At 40.9% G+C, this 26650-nt stretch overlaps 1 protein-coding gene across 2 annotated transcripts in view; it reads right to left on the bottom strand.

Annotated features, from left to right (window-relative positions):
• The window catches only part of erfl1 (Ets2 repressor factor like 1), a 43248-nt gene that overhangs the window by 4974 nt on the left and 11624 nt on the right, over positions 1 to 26650 (bottom strand). For both annotated transcript variants that reach the window (XM_086153993.1, XM_086153994.1), the window contains exons 2-4: positions 5048 to 5121; positions 4105 to 4339; positions 1558 to 1735 (exon numbers count right to left, since the gene is read on the bottom strand). In XM_086153993.1, the coding sequence (XP_086010119.1) occupies positions 1558 to 1735; positions 4105 to 4339; positions 5048 to 5108 (474 nt within the window). In that variant the 5' untranslated portion in view covers positions 5109 to 5121. The remainder of the gene's footprint in view (positions 1 to 1557; positions 1736 to 4104; positions 4340 to 5047; positions 5122 to 26650) is intronic.

The following is a 26650-nucleotide window of genomic DNA, read 5'->3' as shown; positions in this document are numbered from 1 at the left end:
TTAATGACCCACCATTGATCCGATGTGACGCGACCCTTTACTTTCTATTTCTTTCATTTTCAATCGATGACAGATGGATACGCTATCGAAGGCGGCAGATGAGAGAGGACGGGGATAATGCCTTCTTTTGTTTTAAGGACAAGTTAAAACCATCCCCCGCCAATGTCTTCTTCAGAGCCTACGCCACCTTATCCCATCTTAAGGAGGGCAGACAAATGACGGATGACACCGTCTTACTGTACTTTTAATTTCCACGCACTTTTCTAGTCAGATAATACAACCTTGCATAGAGTCGGGCACCTATCTTTATCCTTTATAGTCAAATTCAAATTGACTTGTCCTCTGTTTTATTTACTCCAAATGCTTTATTCTACACGCGCCTGTTTTCAACGAAAATTAGGACATTCTTGTTCACGGTTCCCATTTGGTTTTTCCGATACAATTTATCTTGGTAAAAATTTTATGCTCTCTCAGGGCAAATAAGATAAGAATTCTATTGCAACCACCATTAGAGCCAGTGAATAAAAGATTAATATGATGAATAGTGCCAGTCATCTTTTAGAAAAGCACAGCAGGGAGCCAGAGAAATACAACTGTAATCTCACAAGAGGGAATAAGATAAAGTTAAATGAATTACATCATGGAGAAAAAAAAAAGAAATAAATCAAACAATATGGTGGATTGGCTTGTCATCTCTATTTTTTATGTCTCTGGATTGTTTTATTTTAATTACATCTTTTTTCAATACAGTTTTTGATCAACAACAGCAGTGATCTCTTATCTATTCACATCGCAATCCCCCAAGCTGAAAGAAGCAACCGGTCACTCCTAAAATCCTAACATCCTAAATAAAACACAAATGCACAGAAACACCTCATGTGCAATGGACATACATATATATATATATATATATATATATATATATATATATGTATATATATATATATATATACATATATGAAATACACATTAAATATTTAAAGAACTTATTTAAAATTTGAGAAATGGAGCATTGTCTAATAATTTAAAGATTGTTGATTTGTCTCGGTTTTGCTTGGTTTACTTGTTATTTTATTTTCTTCTTTCAATTCAAGATTCAAAGTGTTTATTGTCACATGTGCAGTGTAGAAAAGTGTTTCCCTGTACAGTGAAATTCTGCAGTGGATTTGGATGTGTGCTGATAGGAAGAGTGTAAACATTATTATAAATATGATTTATGGACAGTGCAATAAGACTTTTGAGTGCAGTTAATGTACAATCTTTCACATTTTTCAGAGAACATATATTTTGAATTTTTCAGATATTTCCCTAAAATTATATCATGGGGGGGAAATGTGTCGATTCTTTTAATTTTTACACGGCATTTTCTCATGGTTGTGAAAATAATCATGTCAATGTGCAAAAAAGAAATGCTAAAATAGTAATTCAGGAATTGCCCGAAACAAAGCAAGAAGAGTTTTTTTTTTTTTTTTTTTTTTTAAATAAGTGGATTAAAATATGAATATTGTCCCTCCAGACATTCTGCCCTCCGCAGTCCTGCCACACTACCCTCCGTACCTCTGGGCTGCAGTCTGGTGCGGCGGAGCCCCCGTTAAAGTGGTTCTGAGCCAAGAAGAAAGGGGAGTTGGCCATGTCGAGGATCGGGTAGTTGACAAGCACCACCTTGCTGAAGTTAAATTTGTAGGTGAAACGCTTCCCTTTGGTTTTGTGCAAAATGCGTTTGTTGTAGTAATACCTGCAAGAGGAGGAGAGGAAATCGAAAGGAGGGATGGGGTGAAGGGATAAAGATTGAGGAAACAGGAAGAGGAAGAGGGGAAAAAGGAGGGGAGGCTTAATACAATGCTCACATCAAGGTTTTCGCGCTTCATAGCGATGAGTGAGTAAACAAGCTGGGCGCTGCAGGGTGAGAGCTATGCTGATTTCCCACTGTTTTTTATTCATCTCCTCCTTCCTCAAATCAATTCATGTCTGTCTGACTGGATTTTATACAATACAGTTCTTTAGAGGGAAATTTTATTCGGCTGTTTACAGCCAAAACCTCAAAAAGATCAAATCCCTCTGATCCTCGGAGGCCTGTAACACGCATATACATTACTGAGCCGAGACAAAAATGGGGCAAACTCAATAAAAGATAATGTTTATTTCATCAAGCCGAACTATTTATCAGCTCAGATATAACCGAAACTGGATTCTAAAATATGATTTCAACAATGCTTTAAAAATCTTTTTTGAATTCTAAAAATTCTTTATAATCTTATATGTTTATGTTTATGCCGGAATTGCTTTTTGTTCAGGACAGCGTAAAATTTTTTTGATGTTGAAATTGAAATGAACCGCTGAGAATGAACCCTGTGTTTTATTCAAGGAGTTTCGGTTTGAAAACCAAACATTAAGCCTCAGTGTTGATCAGGGTCAATCGTTACTCAAGGAAAGTTTCATGAATAACTTATTAGTGTTACTTAATTGCTCCCGCCTGAAAGCAAGTAACTGCCACATCACCTGAGTCGCATTGTCACGAGCTGTAATTGGTGCTTCACACCATAATTAATCTTTCTCTTACGCTCTTTAATTAAGTAATAACACAAAACCGGGAGCAAAAGTCTGTGAAAAAAAAACAGCTTAAAGACACTTTGAAGAACTTCTGAGGCAGCGGACTTAAAGTCCCGAAGAATAAAACTTTCAATATTGAAAAACATGAAATAAAACCAAAAAAAAAAAAAAAAAAAAAAAAAAGGATTTCTCTTAAAAATAAGTAAGTTAAACTTAAATTAAAAAAAAGACATAAACTGCCCTAAATTACTGCCACCTAGATAATTACTATGAAATAATAATCCATTTTTAGCATACTTACAGTTGTAGTGTTGTGTTTATAACTACTGTGTGGCAAACAAATGTGATATAATTACAGTGAAGCACAACCACTGTGATGAGGAAGTGCACAGGACGCTGTGAGGCTGTCTTATTTACATAGAGGTGAGACAACACGCCACTTCTACATGACGACGACCTCACGTGTCTCCCGCTGGGCATGTCGAGGCGTCCTCGTGTCAGTTTCTTGCCACCCACTGAGGTGTCACAACATACACTCCGCCGGGACGCTTTAACATGGAGCCATCTGGCTCAGGTAAATCAGATGAATGCTGCGGTTGGGCTGGGAGCGGGGGAGGGGGTGCCGAAAATTACAAATATCACATGATCAAAGTTTTCAATTTTTTTTTTTCAAATCCAAATGCCATATTTTGACGTCTCGGTGTCGGAGCGATAGGTGTGATCGGACCGACCTCGACGCTAAACGAATAGCGGCGGCCTGTTGTGCCAAAGCGGCGGATAGGCAGACGCCACGGCACGCCGCTTTGTGCATGTTTCCACGGTGGCTGCATCCAGCGCGGTCGTGTGTGTACGTGTTTTGCTTTGCGTGGCGATCGTGCCGCGGCCCTTAATTGAGCAATTAAGTGAGGCTAATTAAGAAGGCTAATTGCGGCCCCAGCCAATTCATAACAATTATACCCTGACGACAGCCCCCATTAACAAGAGGCCAAAGGAAAGCAGAGCGAAGGGGGTGGTGTAGGGTGGGGGGGGTAGTGAGCGAACGAGTCAGAAGCGGTACCATTTGCATAAGAAAAACGCGGGAGTGTTTCTTAGAGTGCTGGTGTGTGTGTGTGTGTGTGTGTGTGTGTGTGTGGAGGGGGGGGGCGTAAAGTGCTGAATATACGCGGCACAAGTAGTAGCTTTTAAATCACCTTCAGCAAGTTCAGTGCTGAGTCCCCCCCCCCCCCCCCACCCCCCCTCCGAAGAATTGCGAGCAACTTCACGTCGAGCTTAATTCTGAAATCTGTATTGAATTTTTTATTTGCCAGCTCCACGGTGAACTTTCCATTAAGGATGTCCACAGATAAGTAGCTATTGAGGGTATCGACATTTCCCGGGAAAAAGTTCCACCTTTATCTTTTCCATTTCCACCAGCAAGAGAGGGACACAGGAGGAGAATTGAGTCCGATATGGAGACACTATGGTTTATGTAAACAGGGAGGATCTCGATTAATCTGTTATTTGCTGTGAAGTTCCGCTAACACGTTTAAGCCAGAGAGCACAGAAAATACCCACCTCAGTGCTCGGCTCAGCTTGTCATAGTTCATGTGGGGCTTGCATTTTCTGATCCCCCACAGCCGCGCCACCTCATCTGGATCCTTGATGACAAACTCCCCGTAGTCGCCCTGCCAGGCAATCACCCCCTGGTACTCCTCCTTCTGCAGCAGCTCCAGGATGAAGTGCCATAGCTGGATCTGTCGGGACCCGGGGCTCGACTCCGGTTTGTAGGCCCAGTCCGGAAAGGCGAACCCTGCGAAGAAAGGGCTGGGGGTTTAAGGCTGTCGTTTGTCCTGCTGCGTGGTGGGGTCGGGGTGGGGGGGGCACGGGGGTTGCTATCGGGATGACTGATGATTGATGAAGGTGAGGGATGATCTGTTTAATATCTCAGCACGCGCCTTGAGCAATGTTAGTCTGCGCTAATGCCCTCTAGCCTCAACAGATTGGTCAGAGGGATGCTGACAGCTCTCTGGCAGAGATCTGATTGATGCTGTTCCAGACAGAATTCTAACGGATGACTGTATGTGGATCACACATTGAAGTAGTGGTTTTGCTCATCCTGAGGTGGATAGAGCACAAACAGGCACGCAATCAATGACAGCCACAGGATATCTTTAGTCATGTGCAATGTATGAGTTTAGTACTCCGATCTGGAGTTTTGATGATGATGGGGATCTTCCTAGAATTTCATCAGCGGCACCTTCAGTCGTCCCGGCGCTTGTGTCCGCACGTCTGGGGTTATAGACCGAGCCTATTTACGCATGGCATTAACATGCAATCTGTATCTGAGCGATGAATAATTTATACGAATGCAAGGTGTAAATACACACTGCAATCAGAATGTGATCAGGTCTCAGTTTGGAGCCTTGGAACACGTTGGAATTAGTTGCAACCCTGCAAAAATACAATAATATGTATAAATATAAAACGAATGAATAGACGCCACGCCTTGGGGATTTACCTGGCGTCCAGAGGGCCGGCACCGGGGGGAGCAGTAGATCACTGACACAGTTACAGTCCATGCTTCCGCAACACCTAGAAAAACAAATACATTGGAGAATGAGTGGATTTAACCAGAATGTGATTACTGAAAAATAGGCTCGATTCAAAGTGATAACTCCAAATTAGGACTCCCGCTCTCGAGTAAATCGACGGCACGGTGTGAACTTTGAGCTGAATCGAAAAAAAAAAAAAAAACGAGGTATTGCGTGAAGGTCAAAGGCTACACTACAGTTTCAAAAAACATACCTTGAATCAATGCGAAATATGGCAAGGTTACATTTCACATGTTTTGGGTTAGAGATCAGATGTTTGATGGATGTTACCTTGTGTGGTCACCTGAGGCTGTGTCTGATGCAACATGGTGGACATCCCTCTAGAACATTTATGAAGAGGAGAGCTTAAATAGTACTTTTCTAAGCTGCATTATACTTTATAAAGTTTTTAATAAGCACTCGAAACATTTGCTTGGCACTGAAACCGCAACAGCTGATCATTTTTTAAATAACATTAAAGTATGATTTGGGAAATACAATTAATAGATGTTTATTATCTACTTTCTCTTAACATATAATTGTTGAACTGATGTATAAATGTTACAATGAGATGTTGGAGCATGTTAGCTTTTATTTTAGTTTTAACCACAACTTTTCATATAAAAGTTGGATGGGAAGAAAATATATGTCAGACGGTAGGTAGAGTCAAACACTGCACTGCGCTTGATACAGGGTCCTTTTTTTAGTTACAATATCATTTTGTGTAATGGTACTGAATAATATTGATTTTAAAAAAATAATCAACATTGTGTAAAAGTAAAATTCAACAAAAAAAATATACAGCTCAGCGCATTCTGAGCATCGCAATTTTCTTATCGCAAACTGGGAACTACAATGAATGAGCTTTTCTTTCCCTCACCTGTCATTTTTGCACTTTTTTACGGGAAAATCCCACAAATACGCCCCCCGAGCGAGCAAATCACGACAGGAGTGTCTGAACGCCAAAAAGGAATGAAAAAAAAAAAAAAAAACAGAGCAAACTGTTGATTTGTAAATCTGCCAATCTGCCGTTCCCCTCAAAGTTGCGCCCTCTTTTTTTTCTTTGACATGAACGATGGAGAGTGCATATTCAGCCACACCGACAAGTGCGGACTGAGTGTGTGTGTGTGCACGCGCATGTGTGTGTGTGTGTGCACACGCATTTAGGGGGATGTCACAGATGCGGCGGTGGCGGGATACGTGTTTCGTCAGGTCGGTCCAACAAAGCTCAGACGGAAGGAGATGCCCTGCTGATACACTGGCAGCGATAGTGCAGGCCTCTTGTCTCCGACTCTGTCTCTATCTCTCCTTCTCCCTCCACTCTGCTTCTATTTAATTATGCTCTGTGAATTTTGGATTTTCCCTCTAGCATTGAAATGGTACGTGAATTATTAAGGTGTGTTTGTATAAATTATTATTGCTCACTCCAGGCACTTTTCTCTCTCTCTCTCTCTCTCTCTTTCTCTCTCTTTGACTGGCTCCATCCATCCAGCCATGCATCCCTCACGCTCAACCTGCTACCAGCCTTAGGATTGTGACCTCTCTCTATTCCTCTATCTCTCTTTTCGCTGCCTTTCTTGTTTTCAAAACCGATGTTTCTGTCTTCAAATACAGTCGCTGTTCATTCCATCCCGTCTCTCTCCCTTTCGCTTTCGCACTCTCTTTCTCCGTCTTTTCATTGTGTCATGTTAGCATTTCCCTGCCTGCATGCAGTTACTATTCCATGAGTCAAAGTTAATGCCCGAGTTCAAATAACAGCCATAACACTGTGATTACAGCTTTGCTACAAGCACCCGTTTTCACATGGGATTTTTTTTTCTTCTTCTTTTTTTTTTTTTCATAAAACTATTCTGCGTGTACATCTAACAGACGCGTCACGTGATTCGCGGCCTTTTTGCCGCAATCTGTTCAAGTGTTAAAAAAAATAAAATAATAAATATTCTTTGTGTTGGAAGTAGTAATCTATAAGCCCCCCCCCCCTCCTTCCCAACAGGTCAAGGGTCATCTGTGCAGCATCGTGTCTTTCATTTGCCGTGTTCGGGGATACTTCTATACTTCTACGGTGTGTGCTACACACACTCTTCTGTGGACAACATATATGCGTGCCCCTGACTAGTTGGGGTCTCCATATCTCCCTCACACCACCTACGCTTCCTCAAATCCATACCCGCCCTTTTTTTCTGACCAAAGAGCATCTCTGCACAGGTGAATTCTCCTTTTTCCTCTTTCCCCACCTCCTCCCTCCATTCCCCCTCCCTCCTGCTCTGTGTGTTTTGCTTCAGCGCAGTAATTTTCCGTTTGATTTCGGAGGTAATGCATTTTTTACAAATCAAAGAGGAAGCCGGGCTGCCCTCCTCCCTCCCTCCCCCGCCTCCTCCTCCACCTCCTCCTCCTCCTCCTGGCTCCCTCCATCCCTCCATCCCTCCCTCCCTCTCCAGTCTCCCGTTCTCGACCCCCCTCCCTCCCTCGGCCCCCCAGGCCAGAGAGGAGATAAAGGAGCCCCCATCATTTCCTTGTTAGTTTTGATTTGGGCAGCGCAGGGCTTTCAAGTTCCCCCCATCACCCCCAGAAACATTATAACTAGCAGCCCAGGGAATACTGTTCCTCAATGCACGCGCGCACACACACACACACACACACACACACACACACGCGTGTTTTCTATACGCGCACATACACACTGTCAGATAGAGATGCTTGTAATGGGTCGCACATGCACAGCAAACGCGCAAGCTGGAGCAGACGCACAGGTACTCAGGTAGCAAACACGCAGGCGCCCGCACACACACACACACACACACGCGCACACATACACACACACACTGAGACGCCACACACAAAATAAGACATGGAGCCCATAGATATTGACTGAATCGATATCGAGAGAAATGCACTTTGTTTACTTAGGATGCCTGTGTACGGACGGAGCTAGGAGATGTGAGGAGACAAAAGAAAGAACCTGCTGTAGTTTGCAACAGTGGACACGAAACAAAGGACACTTCTTCCACAATAAAGGCCACTCCTGAAAAAAAAAACTGCAGATGATAGATCACATGGTTCCCCTTGTCAATAGCAGACACACAAACACACACCCACACACAGACAAAGGAAGTGCAAAGTTACTGAACACGGAAACATCAAGGTACGCCACAACCGGCCAATTGAAAATAAGGTAGTAGTTTTATAGCAGGTTTAAAACTCCCTCATGGGGGGGGGCATTTAGCAGATCCTACACAACAGCCTGTGTTGATTCCACACAGGAGAAAAACTGTGAAATGGTCCTAAAAGTGAAGTTTGAGTGTGTGTGTGTGGATCTGTTTCCTCCTGCAGACTAAGGAGCAAGATTTTGTCTGAATTGAGATAGTTCAAATTCTCCAACATATGCAAACACTTTTGAAAGATGTTGAAAAGTTAATTACCTTGAAACTAAAGATGGTGGCTCACTGGGCGTTTTCAGCTGCAGTGAAAATTAGGGTCTCTGGTAAAAGGTCGCATTATATATCTGAAAACTATTGATTAATATGTACTTTGGATTTCACTTTTTTTTTTTTTTTAAACTGAACATACTTATTTATATATTGACAAATATGGCATTTGGTTACCCCAGAGATTTCACTTAATGTGTTTGCATTGTGTGGATAATTTTGTAAAATCTTGTCATGAGACATCAAACCTTTGTACTTGGAAATTATGCACGGTGTAAATCGGAAGTAGGTAAAAAAAAAAACATAAAATGTGAACAAATCGGGACTCAACATATAAAAATAAGATGCACATTTTTTCTCGCTATTTTTTAAGTGGTGTGTTTAAAAGGATAGCAAGTGGTGGAGCATTAGAACAACTTGACACTGTCAAAAACAGAAGCAGTGGTAAAGGGGGCCATCTGCAGGTGAAATTACTGAGCGGGGCAAATACATCTTAGAATAAGAATAAGAATAAAAATAAGAATAAGAACAACTTTATTTATCCCAAAGGAAATCGTTGTGCCAGAGTTTCAAGTAAAACATAGCAATAATAAATAATAGTAGGAAATTGTAAAAACAGTATAAAAAAGGGGGGGGAAATAAGAAATACCGATGTAATGTGGCTAACATGGATAATTGGAGCTATTTATGTATACAGGAATGACAAAACCCTATACATAAATATGTATATACAGAGTTTTGAGATTTCTGAAACAATCAAATTAATAGAAATTAATGTTTGGAAGCCCCTCTGAGAGTTTGAGAAGTTTGCTTTATTTAGAAAAGGATATGTGCATATCTGTATGTATATATACATATATATATATATATATATATATATATATATATATGTATATATAGGAATCATGTCACGAATGTCACGAAAAAACATTGTCTCAATTGGTTTATGAGGGCGCTTTCGGAGGATGGTCACATGGGTGGAGTTGATTGACGGGTATTCCAGGGTTCTGCCTCATGAAGGTGGACCAACTTATCTTGATGCAACCAAAGTTGAGGTTAATGTGCCGCTGAGTGTGAAACAGTGTGTGTGTGTGTGGTGGTGGTGGAGGGGTGACATTGCACAGAGCGACTTCAGGGTTTGGGGGTCGGGGGGGTGCCAGACATTAGGGCAACATCGTGTCTCCAGTTCTGTCTAAAGAAGGAAAGAGTGACGGGCTGCGATATAAAAAGATAGAAAAATATGAGAGGCGTGAAAAGTCTGGCCTCTCCTGCGTTCTTTTTCCAGCAGATGAAACGGACTCTGTATGTCTGTCTCATCTTCCTTTTTTTGGTTGCCCCTGAAAAAGACCCGACTGAACCCCCCTCCTCCTCTCTCTCTCTCTCCCTCTTTCTCTCCTTCCCCTCTTTCTCTGTTCCTCTCCCTGGTTAGCTCTGACACACTGGTCTGCCTCGGGGTGGGAGAACAGAGGGACTCAGCTATGGGTTTGTTAGTGGAGACGGAAAAGAGGAAAGAGGAGAGGGCGGGGGGGAGCGAGAGGAGAAAGGATGGCTGTGCTGATCAGAAACACGGTCATGGGGACAAGTCCAGCCATATGCTAATCATTTTTCCTCATTTCTTAGAAAAAATAAATAAATTAAAGATCATTCCAAATTTGCCCACTGATATCAGTGTCCCCCTTTTTGTTTTATCTTCCAGGTGTCTGATAGCGGAGTTCAGAAACATGATGAAATGTATATTCAGATGAAAATGTTGTGTTTTTTTTTTTTCCTCTCTGATCGATAAGACTTGTGATAACATATGAAATGTCTGGACCTATTCCTCAAACTGTAATCACCTTATAAGCTTAACAAGAATAATACCTGCCTCTCGCCTAGACATTGATCAATTTTGCATCCTTGGGAGTTGACTTATTGAAAATGTGGACAAAATTTTTATGGAATAAGACAGAGGTGATCTTGAACTTTTCAGTTTGAGCCTCAGCAATTTCTGATTATTTTAAAACGCTGCTAATTTTCAGGCGATTTCTGTCTGACTTTATGGGTATTTTTGCATGTTTGTTTTTACGTTATTTTCATCCTAATCTACTTTTATTCTTTTGACAAAAAAAAATTTCAAGCTGGTTTTATTTTTTGTATTTTTGTATGAATTCTTCCTTATAATTAAAGTTTTTTTATGACAAGTCAAACAAGACATTTTCTTATGTATTTAAAGTAAATCGTTGGAATTTGCTAAGAAATTGGAAATAATTAAAGCAAAGTATAATGTTAATTTCTTTAAAACATCCCATTAAAACAGTTTCACCCTTGCCATCTGTGGAGGGGTGTCAATGTAAGATAATGTTAAAGTCATTTTTATCGACTATAATAATAATTTTTCTGCATCGAACATTGACCTCACCCATTCTCTCCAGCAAATTCAGTGCAGTGACTTGAAGACGAACAGCAACAGCAGCGGCAGGATAAAGGGTGATCATTATAAGAAAATAATCATTTGAAAAAAAATGAAACACATTAAAACTGATACCTACTCTGAACAAGTGTAATTTAAAAATTACTTTTTTTCTTGTCACTTTAATAAAAAGGACCTAAAAAGGACCTCAGCCAATTATCCAATGCACTACTTTTGTTTCTCTTCAACGGAGACAACGCACGCACACACACACACACACACACACACACACACACACATACACATACACATATGTATTTATGTACAACATAAATGTATTTATGAGAACTACACACAGAGTCCAAGACACAAAACTTGTAGATACCTTTTGCACCTTTTAACACCAACTGGTGTCAGTTTTGCGCATCTTTCCCAATTTGATCAGGTCAAGTAGATATCATCATAATAGCCCAAAAAGGTATTCCACGGGTCTCTGATGATAAAAAACGAGTAGTCCGATGTTTTATGTCGACAGCTTTCACAGTGCAAGATGATGGCAAGACATCTGTGTCATGTGACGTGACCGGTTTCCACGTCCAGAGCTTTCAATCAGCCAACCTAAAGACTACAAATTAAACAAAATAAATACGTATTCATCGTGTACAACATTGTGAATCCGACCACACGCCCTTTACTTTGAAAGCAGCAGTATTTTGTTTGATTTTCATAGTCGTATTTTCATGTGTTTGTGCATGTGTGATTGCACATGTACAGTTTAGATCTCTATTTACGTGACATACATGATAACGGTTAGCCCTTGAAAAATACTAAGTCAACTTCAAAAAAGAAATATTAGTACAGAATATTAAGTTTTTAATTAAACCTGGACATCAAATACAGTCTTGACTTTTAAAAGTCGGAGATAAAGCTGCATGTTTAATTGGTGGTGCACAGAACGCCTGTCTTAAAGATTACAATTTAAATTGCGATTACGAAGCTCAGCAGAAGCAGAGTGGGACGTTTAGCCAAAGCTAAACCGTAAAGCTAACAAGGACCTTTGACTTGGCTTTTCACATCCAGGGAGGGAGCAGCCAGATATCCCAAAAGATCGCAATCCTCCCAAAAAAAAAGTCAGCCATAGTCTGAGGGTGAGTATATCTGAGCGTTTGGTGGAATCCACTGGGTTCATTTGCTCGGAGAAACGGGACGTATTCCAGAAAGTGTCACTTTTGCGAACCGTATTGAGAAGAATTGACAGCTGGACGTCTGGAGCTTTAGCCGCAAAACATAGTATTTAGCTTTGACTCTTTCTTTCCTTTTGCTCTGTGTAGTCAGCCGCACAGCGCTGTGACGGTTATTTGCACTTTTTAAAAAACCATGCTTATTCAGTGATGCCCCCAATACGTAATAAAAATGTTGACCTTATCTGCAAAGTCAAATAAAGCAGGAGTTTGAAATACTGCAAAGATGTACATGTTTTCAACCGTATTGGGTTTGTTGTTACAAATGGAACTAAAAATGACATGATTTACCCTACTCTACATTTTCATGTAGACTGTAAATAATAGCAGCCAATCAAAACAATTTGATAATTTTCTGCTTTTTTGTTTTATTTTAAATAAAGTTTAGTTGAGTAGAGCTTATTCGAGCTTGTCGGTTCGGCCCTGAGCATCTTGTGCGAGTTTCTCCTTGGGACAATGAATCGCCAACCCCCTGGTTGAAAAGGTCCGTAAAAACTGGTTCCTGGTTTAAAATATAAATTTAAGATATTCAAAAAGAAGCAGTTGATGCATTTGGAAAATCTGTTTTTTTTTTTGTTTTTTTTTAGTCAGTTCATTTCATATTCGTTGAGTCCCCAGCCACGAATCAATAGAATTATAATCAGAATTCTTTCATTATCAAAAAAAGGTTGTCGAAAGTCCCGGAGTAGTTTAAGTTAGTTTAAATAAAAAAAAAAGTTAATGTCACCCACTTTGACAAAAATAAAATAGTTACTCAGCTAAAGAGTCTTGGCTTGTGTTATGCACCTTGCAGTGGTGACGTTATTGTTCCACCTGTCACATTTGTATAATTCAAAGTATCTTTTGCAAAATGGTCAATAGATAGATAGGTAGAGTGTGTGTGTGTGTGAGTGTGTGTGTGACGCAATGAGGCTAACTGTTGCTGCTGATGAATAAGGAAACGTGTTTTTAGACTCCCGCGAAAGGCGGAGAAGTCCAACAAGTTGAAGAGGAGGTGATCGGAGACGAGGATGTGAGCGCGTAGCTGAACATGTGGCACGAAGCGCCCGGCCTTAGCAGAAAATAAGAGGGGGGTTTGGAGGAGGAGGAGGAGGAGGAGGAGGGTGGGGGGGTTGAGGATGAAGAAGAAAGTATCAATCGATAGGGTTAAATTATTCATCGTCATTAATTATCGATCGTTCTCCGCTGCCGGCTGGTCCGCCTCGCGCCCGAGTTGAAAGGAGGGAAAGCGCGCTTTATTAAAACCGGCTCGAGCCTCATTGTTTCATGTCCCGCGGCAAAGAGAAAGCTCGAGTTCGGCTCTGTAGCGAAAACACACACACACACACACACTCACACACACACACATCGCTCCGCCTTCCTCCCTTACCTCCTTTTCTCTCTCTCTCTCTCTCTCTCTCTCTCTCTCTCCCTCTCTCTCTCTTTCCCTCTTTCTGCCGGCCGGCCGACGGACCGGCGCGCGGGAGGAACTTTGGGGAGCCTCGCGCGGTGTTCACGGGGCGGCTGTGTCTCGCGCGGATCGATGAGGGATCAATGGCTCGCGCTGACTAATAGCCAGAGAGCGCCTTTGATCTCGCGGCTGAGAGATCAAAACCTGTGCGCGAAATGGGGAGGGGCGTGAGGGGGGGGGGGGGGGGGGGTGCGAGCTGACCTTCACGCGCGGTAACGCGAACGCGCTCTCACGCGCGCAGCCGCAGACAGTTTGGGAATCCGACGAGCCAATCGGAAGCGGGAAGATACACTTTCGCGCGCGCGCGCCTAAAACCACGCGCAGGGTCACTCATCCGGGTGTTTCGGTTGTGGCCAAACCGGAAGTGTCAAGTTGTTTTGAATCTGAATAACATGGTGTTTTCTTGTTGTTTCAACAGTAAACGACAAATATATCACTCCTGCCGAATGCTTTTGTCTTGCTAGTTTTATTTTTTATGATTGAAATCATTGAAATGCCATCTCTGGAGGGGAGAAAAACAAAGAAACTTGGCTTTTGCTGAAACTCCACCGAAAGACAATGGGGCGTCTTTAGTCGTGGAAACACCCGGGTGACAGTGAAACGTCTGTTTTATGAGCAATAGCTCTTTTTGGCCACTAACTAGTCCCTCTCAAGTCCAGGTAAAAAAAAACATAATTCATTGCAGCCCAAACCACACCTACGAAATCCCCAGCAATCCCCAAATCACACAGAAAACAAGCATCAACATAAACACCGACATTCATGACGCGCTACAATATTTTGTTCGGGGTTGCACTTCGGTTCAAAAACAGTCCCTTGTGAAGCTGCAAATAGATTTTGCCATTTTATCCATTTATCTTGAAATCTGTCCCTCCAGGGTTTTTGGGGTGACTTTTGTAAATTCTAAATGTTTTAAAGGGTAATGGATTTGGTTAATGCAGCATGCCCTCCTACTAATAATGAAACCATGAAAAATAAACTGGAATACTTTCATTGGATTTTTAATGTCCTGTTCAGGAAAAAAAAAAAAAAAATCCTGAATTACTTTTTACCAAATTCATCCATCCATCTATCCACCCATTGTTTGCCCCTCATCATGGCGCCTATACCAAATTTGATAAAGAAATTATTGATTGGTTCTCACGCTTTCACCTTTCTTGTTTAACAAAAGTATCAGTCAAAAACATAAATACTGATATTAATGTTATAGCGGACCGCTGAATCCGGCTGGATATTAGGAACAGTTAAATCACAAATTGTAAGTGTAAACTAAAATGCAACGCAAATATGCACTTTTTGTCATCAAAGAAAAAATATTTGTGGATATATATATACATATATATGTCACCTAGCCGGTTTCACCTAGGGGAGTAAAACAGGAGAAATCATTTTCAATAGTTTCAGCTGAGGAGGGACAATCCCCCCCCATCCCCCCATCTCATCAGGCTCTCTCTATCTCTGTCTTTACCCCCCCCGACCATCAGTGAGTTACTCTCTCTATCGCTCTCACTTCCCGAATTAACCACTCAAGAAGTCACCACCAACTCAATCAATAGCTCATACATAAACCCCACTATAATCACTCCCCTGCCTGTCTGTCTGCCCCCACCTCTCCACCCTCGCCCACCTTCCCCTCCAACCTTCTCCTCCCCCCCTTCACCGGCCCACGACCAAAGCCCTCTTCTCCCTCTCTTCATCCTCGTGTCCTACCGGTCATCCTTCTGCCTCTTCCTCCCCGCGTCCCGGCTAAATCGAATACACCCACCCCTCCCACCCAACCCCGCCGAGCACACACTTTTTTGGGGTGGGGGGCGGCGAGATACCATCTTGCCGCTCCTGCTCCACCACTTCCTCACCCTCCGCACCGGCACCCTCCCTCTGACAAGTCGGAGGCAAACTGTGGGCTAACAGGTGTGCGGGGCGATATCGATTTTATTCCTAATCCTGCGTGTTTATTTTATCCTTAATCTGACTGATTCTCTAGATAGATAGATAGATAGATAGATAGATAGATAGATAGATAGATAGATAGATAGATATCAATTTTATTTCTAATACTGCGTGTTCATTTTTTTCCTTAATCTGATTGATTCTCTAGATAGATAGATAGATAGATAGATAGATAGATAGATAGATAGATAGATAGATAGATAGATAGATAGATAGATAGATAGATAGATAGATAGATAGATAGATAGATAGATAGATAGATAGATAGATGGATAGATAGAAAGTAACCCTTAAAATGTAATAAACCATTAATAAAGCAGCCAGAGGATATCAGGCGCTGGACCCAAACAGGTGATTTTGGTGTTTAAAACATACAGCAGTTGGCATTAATATGAGCCCGCTGAGCTGCTGGCTCTTTTCTTTGGGGTGCAAGAGGAGCTTTTTTTTAAATCTCTTAACCCCGCCGTGTTCCATCGAGAACCCGTGTCTCTCCAAAATGTATGTCGGGATCACAGAATGTCCAGCCAGGACGGACCCGAGTATTGCGTTATAGCAAAGACAGCAGGACATCAATATTGTATTATTTCGTGTTTAACAGTGGGGGAACACAAACGCGCACGCGCTCAGATGATTGGGCCTTTAAGATATTATATTACACAAAGTCACACACACATACACCAGCAAAAAAATGGGCAAAACACAGAATTTCAGAAATTATAAGGCCTCTACACATCCTCTCCACACACACACACACACACACACACACACACCACTCTCTCTCAGCTCGCTTCTCCTCTCCCAAGCCTTTGATTCGTCCATACAGTTTGATCTGTGAGAGAGCGAGTTTTGTAAACACATTTTTCACGATCATATAGCCACGGGCAAGGGGAGCGTGCAGGCGGCGGTGGGAAGAAGAAGAAGAAGAAGAAGAAAAAGGAGGAGGAGGAGGAGGAGGAGGAGAGGGAGGAGAGGGAGAGGCTCATAGAGGAGGACAGAGAGAGAGAGAGAGAGAGAGAGAGAGAGAGAGAGGGGGGCGACGTTTAATGAGCAAACTTGCAGGATGGAGAGACAGACTGGCAGAAAATACAAGGATGGAGCCCAGACGTGCACGTGTGATGTCACTGAGCACACACACACACACACACACACACACACACAGTTTTAGCTCAAGCCAAGCAAGTGAAGCATCACAGGGGTTGACGAAATGTGAAGCAACAATAAGAAGAGAAGAGTTATTCAGTTTTCCTCCCCGTGCGTGGTGGGGATGGGGATGTTGGAGTGGGTGGGGGGGGGGGGGGGGGGGGGGGGGGCTGGAGACACGCGGTGGCGTGGGGTGTGGGGTTGGGGTGACACTGCACTTCCTCCGTGTGACACTTCCTGACTTGTGGAGGGAAAGAGAGAGAGATGGAGAGGTGATGATGAGGAGGAGGATGATGATGATGAGAAGCATGAGGTGAGCCAGTTACGCACACACACACACACACACACACACACACACACACAGACACACACACACACATGCAGAGACATAGAAAACTAATGTAACTACACTTTCCCCCCCATTCTCCCCCTCTTGTTAATCCGGTTTAGTTCGATCGGCTTCAGAAATGGCGCCGTAAGTCCTTCACCGAACACACCGGCTCCTCTCAGCGGGACGAGGCCAAGTAGAGTCACTACCGTCTCTCGGTGTGTGGAAGATAAATGTTTAAAAATCACATTCAACAAATTTTAAATATCAGTAGTAAATCCTTAAATTCCGTTAGATATCCGGTCGTATCGTCACTACAAAAAAAAAAAAAAATGACAAAATCAGTTTGTTTCTTGTTATTTTTTTGTCAAAAAACGTAATTTCCGACATACTTAAAAGAACACGGATAAATATACAAATATTTAACGATAATAATAACAATAACATTAATAACATTATTATTATTATTATTATTATTAATAATAATAATAATAATAATAATAATAAGCTACCACCAAACTACTACTACGAATATGTAATAAATATGGTATGGGTTTTGATAAGGCCATTATATTTATGGTGCTGTTTGTTTTCCTGAAAAACGCAGAGAAACACATTCAACGCTTTTTCTCTTCTTGTAAAAAAAAAATATAAAAGAAAAAGTCTTTTCATTTTCCCCCCTTTCCATGCAATCTGCTTTCTTTAACACAGCCTGCCGCTTTTAAGTGAGAAGAATCGCTGCAAGCGGTGAAATCGGTTGTCAGAAATATGCGTGTGTGCGTGTGCCCGTGTGTATGTGTGTGTGTGTGTGTGTGTGTGTGTGTGTGTGTGTGTGTGTGCGTAGCCGTGCGTTTCCTCTTCCTCTCTTTCTTTCTTCTCTCCGTCCTCTCTGTCCTGGGAATTGTTCTCAACGTCCACAAACACACTGCAAACACCCGGCGGCCCGGCGGCATCGATTTCTAATTAGACTTCGGGATAATCGTTGGAGGGAGATGAGAAAAGAAAAAGAGGAGGATGGAGAAGAAGAAGGAGGAGAAGAAGAAGAAGAAGAAGAAGAAGAAGAGAGGAAGGAGTGGACTCGAGAAAATAAATATATAAGGGAATTAGAGGCCTGATTAATTGACTGAATATGAGCATTCAAAAGAAACAAAGGGTGTTCGTTAAAGTGGATTTACAGCGGTTGAGAGAGCGCACTTTGGTTAAAATGATCCTAAATTTGAAAAATGTGATCCAAATTTTAATTCAATTATTTATTTTCACGCGTGGCCGTGAAATCCTGCAGGGATCATCAGATCAGACAGGGCCGGCGCCTCGGCCTCTAGGAGGCGCCCGGGTTCACATCATCAGCCGACTGCATCAGTCTGCATAAATTGTGAATTAAATTCGTAAAATTCCATGAAACGATACAGAAAGGACATTGAAAATAAACAAATGAAAAAAAAAATAGAGAAAGGATGATAAGCAAAAAAATAAAGCTTTTCTCTTCAATTTATATTCTGTTTTGCAATTCAAAATATTATTGTTGCCATTGTGACGTTAATCAAAACCCAGTAAATGAATCTAGTGTCTATCAAGAACACATGGCAGATAGTAAATATGTGGGGAAAAATCTCAGCAATTATGGAATGACATTACGCCATAGGTAATAAATATTACCAAAAAAGAGACAACGATTGGTGTAGAAAAACAACTTGAAATTAGTAGAAAAATGTCAGAACATGTTGGAAAAAAATCTCACAACTATATATATATCAATATATATAAAATTTCACACCTGTGTATATATATATGTATACAGTTGTGAGATTTTTTTCCAACATGTTCAGACATCTTTTTATATATACATTGTTTTTTTTAATCCTTTTTAAAGACAATAAGTATCTAAAAACAATTTAGAAAGAATGAATTGGAAAATTGCAATACTACTACTGAGGTACTGCTACAACCATGGCTACTTTCTTCTTCTACTACAACTATGTCTAAAACAACCACTACTACTACTAATAATGATATGAATAATGAAAATGATAATAGTGCTCACGCGCACACACACACACACACGCACACACACGCACATACGCACGTACACACAAACACACACACACACACACACACACACACACACACACACACACACACACGTATAAAATAAAAATAGTCCCAAAATAACAACAGTTGCAGAAAAATCTGTCCATAAGTTAACTGATAGTGTGAGAAAAGACATGTCCTAGTAGATCTTACTATGGTGCAGATAGAATAACTAAACAACTGGATAATAAAATTTTCAAAACACTGGTTAAAAAGTTGGCAAAACATTACCTTGAAATTATCTAATCTACTCCCTGACAGGTCACAGAAAAAACTCCCAAAAAGAAGCATAGTTTAGTTGAAAATTGATGATAAGCAATGTAAAAATAAAATACAAATCAACCAAAGGAAAAAAAAACACCAATTTGACCTTTGAATTATAAGTTTCGGTCTGAATTTTTCCCGGGACCTCTGATGTTTTAGGCAGCGGTAAACCTTTAACTAGAGCCTGCTGGATAAACCAACTTCTCAGTCGACTCTCCTCCCCCTTTTTCCCCTCTTTTCCCCCCCATTTCAGCCGAGAAGGTGACGGGTGGAGTTCAGGTACCTCGTTTACTTTAATTAACGTTTCATCATCCTCGGCGTGGGATGCCGGTACCGTGGGCGACATACTCTTTCATGGAGCACCGTCTCTCATCCCTGTTCCAGTCCATCCATTCATCATCACCCGCTGCCATCCACCCCCAGGGCTCAACTCTCATCTTCTTCTCCCCCCTTTTACCCACCACTTCGCCCTCGTCAGCTCCGACCCATAAAGGAGGATTCTTTCCCTCGACATTTCAGAACTTACTTCTGCTCCTCTTGTTGTCCGTCGTTTGTGCCCCACTCCTGAGCTAAATAAGGATTTAAACAGAATCACCTAAATAGCTGCGGTACTTCCCCTTCACTTGGAACCATTTTATAATATTTGCACTCCGCTTCCTCCACTATGTATCTTTTTCCTTCTTATGACAAACCACAAATGCTGTAAGAGACTGGAAATATTCCATTTCTATTTTAGCTACTCTAATTCTTTAATCATGTTATCATTTTGAGAGTTAAATTGGAAATATTCCATTTAACCTGACCATAACGACAGGGAGTCCATGAAAAAAAAACAATAGAATTGTCATAAAGCTTTGAATCACTAAGAAATTAGTGATTTGAGAAAACCTCTGTGAACAGTTAAATACGAATTTGGCAAGAAAAGAAAGAATATAAATTGTAGAATGGAATAAGATGTTCCCACAAACTTGGCTAAACTGTGACAAGATTTTTGCAAAATTTTGAGAAAATCTGCAAAAAATATCTGAAAAGCTGAAAAAAATGGGTGTAAAATCTACAATGAAGCATCTATCAGATATGTAGAAGAGTTTCTCTGAAAATTTGGAAGAAATTGTCCAAGAATGTCAAAGGATTTGGCAAAAAAATAAAAAAAAATTATTAAGTAATAAAGTTGTCCTACATTGTTATACTATTTATCTGTAAGGAGTATTTGCAAGGAAACTATTAATACATCCATCACAAAATTTCTGCAAAGTATTTTATCATAAATCTTGGTGCTCAACTCAACGTCTCTCACATGAAGGAATCTTCCAAAACATATTGTGATAAAAAAAATATTATAATGAATAAATTTATAAAAAATCTGAGCGATATATTCCCTTGAGAGATGACATCCTATATGGTAGGAATGATTACGAATTTATGAGATTGTCTCAAAGTTTGCATGGATCATTGAAAAAAAATAAAAACAGTGAATGTATTCATAAATGTGTGAGTATTTCCTGAAATATGTGAGACATGTGGATCAAAACTGATAGAAAAGAGTTTACAACTGTATGGGAAATATCCGAAGTGAGAGTATGGTTTTTCTGTAAAAAAAAACCTACAAAAACATATTCGGTAAAATCTGTGTGGAATAATTTAAGATCATAGGAGAAATGTTGTTAAAACTTGCATAAATTCACTTAAAAAATGCAAGAATTAAGAAAATAATCAGCAAAAAGTAATAAATGTCAATATGAGCAAGATCTCACATCAACAGTTAAACAACAGAATATACAAATTTATGAGAAAAAGGCCTTGAAATTAGTAAGAAACTACACCCCCTGTCAAAAATATCTGTTAGACTATACACACATTTTAAAGAATCACCCCAAAACAAAGGCTCAGCAGTTTCAGAAATTTTTCAAAAAATTTACATGAATTTTTACTAAAAAAGTTTCTTGCAACAAGTTTTAGTGCAAAATTTAAAAAAAAAAAAAAAAGAAGAAAATCCTTATCACGCCGTACTAAAACACAAACAGAACTAGCACAGCATTTCCCTGCACAGATAAAATATGTTTACTTTCCGCCAAGAATACATACTTTTTCAAGTTGAGTTTTGAATGCATAGGTTTGTACTACTAGCTTATTTCAAAAGCTCTGTATTTTTAAAAGGTAATATGGTGTTTAAGCGGGCGTTTAAAGATCATAGAGCACAACTATCAGCATAGACTGGGATGATGTGTTGTGAAAGAACAACACATCATTCACTCATTGCCACTTCATGAGAGAGGGGAGCGTTATTGATCCGATCGGTATTGGCTGGCCCTAATCGGCCATAAAATGGAAAATAAACCTCATCGTCAAGATGGGAGTAAGTGCTACAGTAAAACCAGTTTGATAATCAATTATTAAGGCCACTTGTGACTTTTTGTCCCAGGCGTTATATGTCGATTTTACTTACGCATGTTTTTTCACTTTCTCCAAATATTCCTTCCTTCATTATCTATAACACTTATCCTGCATTCACGGTCGCAGCTGTCATTGGGCGGGAGGCTGACTACACCCTGGACCATTCGCCAGTCGATTCCAGCACCACATATAGAGACGTGCAACTATTTATTCCCTCATTCACATGTCTGCTATCCAATTAACCCTCTGCATGTTTTTGGATGGCGGGAAGAACCCTGAGAACCCAAAGGAGATCCTCACAGACATGGGGGATGGATCTGGAAACCTTCTAGCTGTGAGGCGGATGCGCTAACCACTAACCACGCGCTAACCATTACCCCGCTTTGTAACCGTTTGAATTTTTTTTTCGAAAGCAAGACGCAACCTATTTCAAGCTTCTTCCTGTGACGGTTTTTTACAAAGAATAGATGAAACTGATTTGGGCCTTTTTTTTTTTTTTTTATCAAAATCACAAGTTTTATACAACTCTCTCATTAAAGTCTCATATCTTCTTTATTTTTCTGCATTGTCCGTTATCATTCACATCAGACCTTCGATAATCGTTTGAAACCAGACCCGTGCCAAACAGTCAACCGCATTTTACCCAAACAATGAATTATTTGGTGATTTGGAGAACAGGTTCAGAGGATGCTGCTTCAATATTTCAGGTTTATTGGTGCCCAGAGGCTCTGATTAATGACTCGTATCTTGCAATGATATTGAAGGGTGCAACTTTTTAGGATTTGGGGGAATAAATCAAGGATGGTATGTCGTTTTTTTTGTGTCATTTGGAGATTTTGGCCTTGGCGAGTATTACAAAGCAGCCAGGCATACCGGTGCATCTTAGCTAAATTGTAAAAAAAAAAAAAAAAAAAAATAGAAGGATAAAATTGAATCCAAAAAATTGAGTAACATAACAGAGTCAAACTAATAGCACAGAGTCCCTTCAGTATGGCTTCAAAATGGACTTTCATTTAAAAAAATGGTGGAAATGGCAGGTGTTACATGAGGCTGAAACATAATAAGAGAGCACAGATGGAGTAAAATGTGGTTAGGTCCGTGGTTGGGGAAGGAAAGACTTCACAGCCTGGGAATCAGCATGGAGCGTTTTGATAGTTTTAAGAGTTAAAACGCTTACAGCGGTAACCGGATTTGTAGCCTTGCAGGGTTAGGGACTTGATGAAATCCGCCAAGCGCGCCGGGACTGTCGGGGTGAGCGCTCACATACAAATGCCGGCTGATTCGGAGAGAAAAAGGGGCAGCGCCACCGTCGCGAGCCTCGAGTCCTTCGTTCTTACGCTGGTTCAAACAGAGCGAGAGCTCCCTGTCAGAATGCAACGCCGGAGATGGATTAAGACCTCCTGGGACACAATCTTCAGTTTGTTAACATAACCTGGCTAATTGGGAATTGTAAGAACTTAGAGATCATGGTTATTGTCTTTGAATACCAAGTATTTTTCCAAGATGTCCTAATTTAGTGACAATATTTGGCATTCTGTTATCATTCATTCATTATCTGAGATACAGATAATAGGGCCGATCCGAGCTGTCATTGGGCCGGAGGCTGTAGCCATCGCCACGCCACATATTCGACATACAACCTCTTGCTGTGACGGAAGCATTAACAATTGCACTACTTGATGGAATTAAATCAATTCCATCAAAACCATCAAGTATCTGTGTTCTGTGTTTGCACCGTTGGGGGTGCAATATATGATCACATGACGAAGATCCAACGTTCAGAAATGGGTGCTTCCTCATTTGCACTATCGTAGGTAGTTAGCATTCCAACATCTCAAAATAAGCCATGAAACACGAAGGCCACCGAGTGACTCCGCACAGTGAACAATAGGAACACTTTGGATAATAGCGCTGTCATTTGGACCATAAAAAAAACACCAAATTGACAATTGACAGTAACAGAACCAGAAGACAAAACAATTGTCCCACAATAATTTGCATCACAAGATTTGTTCTTGAATTATACTCATGAATCGCAATAGCAGCATTATAAGAATAAGAATAAGAATAAGAATAAGAATAAGAATAAGAATAAGAATAAGAATAAGAATAAGAATAAGAATAACTGTATTTATCCAGAAGGAAATTGTTGTGCCAGAGTTACAAGAAAAACATCACAATAATAAATAATAGCAGAAAATTCTATAAACAGTAGAAAAAAAAAAAAAATCTTTATGTCTTTTTCTATATGGGAAAACGTATCAACAGAACTGCCGGTACTGATGATAATTTATATTATATATATATATATATAATTTGGGGGGCGTGGCTTGGTGTTTTAGAGTGGTCTTCTTTGGAACTGAACACATTCTTATTTCGATTCCCACATTCCTCCTCGACACTGAACCCCTATCTATATGTATACACACACACCCATACATGTAATGCATGTAATGTGTATTATGTCTACATATATATGAACTGTGTGTGTTTGAAATAGATATGAGATGGGGATTTAAGCGTTCACAATTTTCCCCAATAATTCAAATGATTTGAACATTGCTGTCACCACCTCATATAGTTTACAAGTATACTGTAACTTTTTGCAGATTTATAATTTTCGACAGATGTATATGTATAATCCAAACAACAGGATAAAGTGTGCAGTGCTGTAACAGTGTTCATAAAATAAGTGTAAATTTTACTCTGTCACCAATGTCTTTGCAATGTTTGGCTGCCCATTGATCAAAAATTCACTTCTAGGAAAAATAAGAATTTCAAACACACACACACACACACACGCACACACAGTCTACCCACTCATAGACCTGGGCACAACACACTCGGAACAAAACGGACGTTCACACACTAACGCACAAAAATTCAATCTTTGCTTCCCCTCTGCCGCCCCCTCGTATATACAGAGACTTGCAAACAGACGGGAAAACATACCCACGGCCCCCGCCAGCCCGGGCGCCTTCATGCGCGTGTCAAATCGAATCTCCACCTCAGTGCGTGGTACACCTGCTGTGCCAGCGTATAATGTGCTGCATACAGTGAGTGCACGATGACGGATTACTGAATTAGACCAATAATGACAAGTGACACTTCTGTTACCGCTCCCTGAACCACTGCCGGGCAGCGGAGGTGTAAATAAAGAACAGACACAGCCAGAGAGAGGGAGAGAGAGACACCGAAAGCGAGAGGGAGGAAGTCACCGGGATTGATTGGGAATTTTCAGCTTGTCGGAGAAACATAAGAAAGTCCTATTTTCCAGAGAGTTCAACTTCTGTCTCGTCTGTTGCTGTGACTTTTCCCGCAGCCGGGGAAGCTGGAAATGCATCCAGATGAGGCGTTTTCTCGCGAGCGGGCGTCGAAAAGCGGCCAGACAAAGAGCCGGGAGGTCGACCGGCAGTGGCGAAATTATTTCTATAAATGTGAAATCCCCGCTAATGAGGTCTAAAACTCCCCTCGTGTCATACAGATAGTGAAGAATGTAAAATCCGAACAGACAGAGAGGTGGTTATAGCAAAACAGACCGCTGTCTTGTGGGGTCACGTAATGTAAATGAATGACCAAAAATCAAAGATTTGTGTTGATCAGTAGAATGTAAGTGGACCGCCGAGAATTGGTTAAATAATACATCCGAGGAAAGGTCTGAGGTCAAAGTCGACATATAGATCCACGCTGCCATTCCCTTATATTGCCTCTCTTGGGACGGATAGCTTTTTAATCCCCATAAAAAGCAGATGATTCCGGGAGCGCGTTTGGCTGTCCTTGCATCCGAGCGATAGACGATGTTCTGTCCCTCGATATTTGAATTCATTAATTACACTCGCCATTCAAGCTGAGAGGTCTTTTTTTTTTTTTTTTTTTTTTTTTTTTGCAAAGCACCGTTACAGTTTGACAGGACAACAGCAGAAAGTGACATCCTGCTCAAATGCCTTGGGAACATCTAGAAAGTGCAGCAGCGGGATACTGTATATGCTCAAAATGTAGAACAAAAAAAACAAGTACTGAAGTCAAATTGCTGAATGAACTGCCCCTTTAGTTTAAAATTTTGTGATTTTGTCATGTTTTGCTGTCAGGACCAGTGCAGCGCATGTATGGGCGACCTTCTGTGTGACCGTTGACATGGTATTTGTGTTAGCATACTAGCATACTAGCATACTCTCTTTTAGCGTGGATACCGTACGTATCACAAGCACGTGAAAAAGGAAGAAACGCATGGCTTTGGACGTTTGGCTTACGAATCGCCAAAAATGCAAAGATTACGAATTTCAATAACATCACGTTCAACTACTCTTGATCAATTTGCTTCATTTTCAAGGTCAAAAGCAGAACCTTTGTGTTCCATCAATTTTATGCATGAGTGCGCAAGATAAATATCCATATTAATATTGGTGTATTTTAAAGCCTAATATAAGCAAGTGGTCAAAGTCAGAAACGGTCATCGATAGGGCGAGGTTTTGACGCTGTGAGAGAACTGTGAATTCTCTCATTTCGGCAACATTTACCACTCTTTGTGCTAGTTTCACGGGTTTCTGTGCCCCGTCGCTCCGGTTCTGAATTTCATTTCGACGGGGTGTCATTTATACGCCAGAATCTCAGACCAGGCGCATCAGATTTTCGCCAGCACAGACCAGTTCGGAGAAGTTTTAACTTTTTTTTTCGCTATGAATATACATGAAATGCAAAGCAGGGTAATTTGTGAGCGTCCACCAGTTGTAGACTGGGGTAGTGTGTCGGCAGGATGTCTGCCCCCCCATGGACCCAGGCCTCTGCAGGCCTGCGCTCAGGATACTAAACCATGCCAAATGAGGAAGAGGAGGTGCAATCCTCAATGGGCACACATGAATAA

The sequence above is a fragment of the Fistularia commersonii genome, chromosome 10 (genome assembly GCF_037954325.1).
Source record: "Fistularia commersonii isolate RoL2024-O1a breed Wild chromosome 10, RoL_Fcom_v1.0, whole genome shotgun sequence".
NCBI classification, from domain to species: domain Eukaryota; kingdom Metazoa; phylum Chordata; class Actinopteri; order Syngnathiformes; family Fistulariidae; genus Fistularia; species Fistularia commersonii.
The sequence above is the reverse complement of the archived record's forward strand: the minus strand, read 5'-3'. Positions and strand labels throughout refer to the sequence as shown.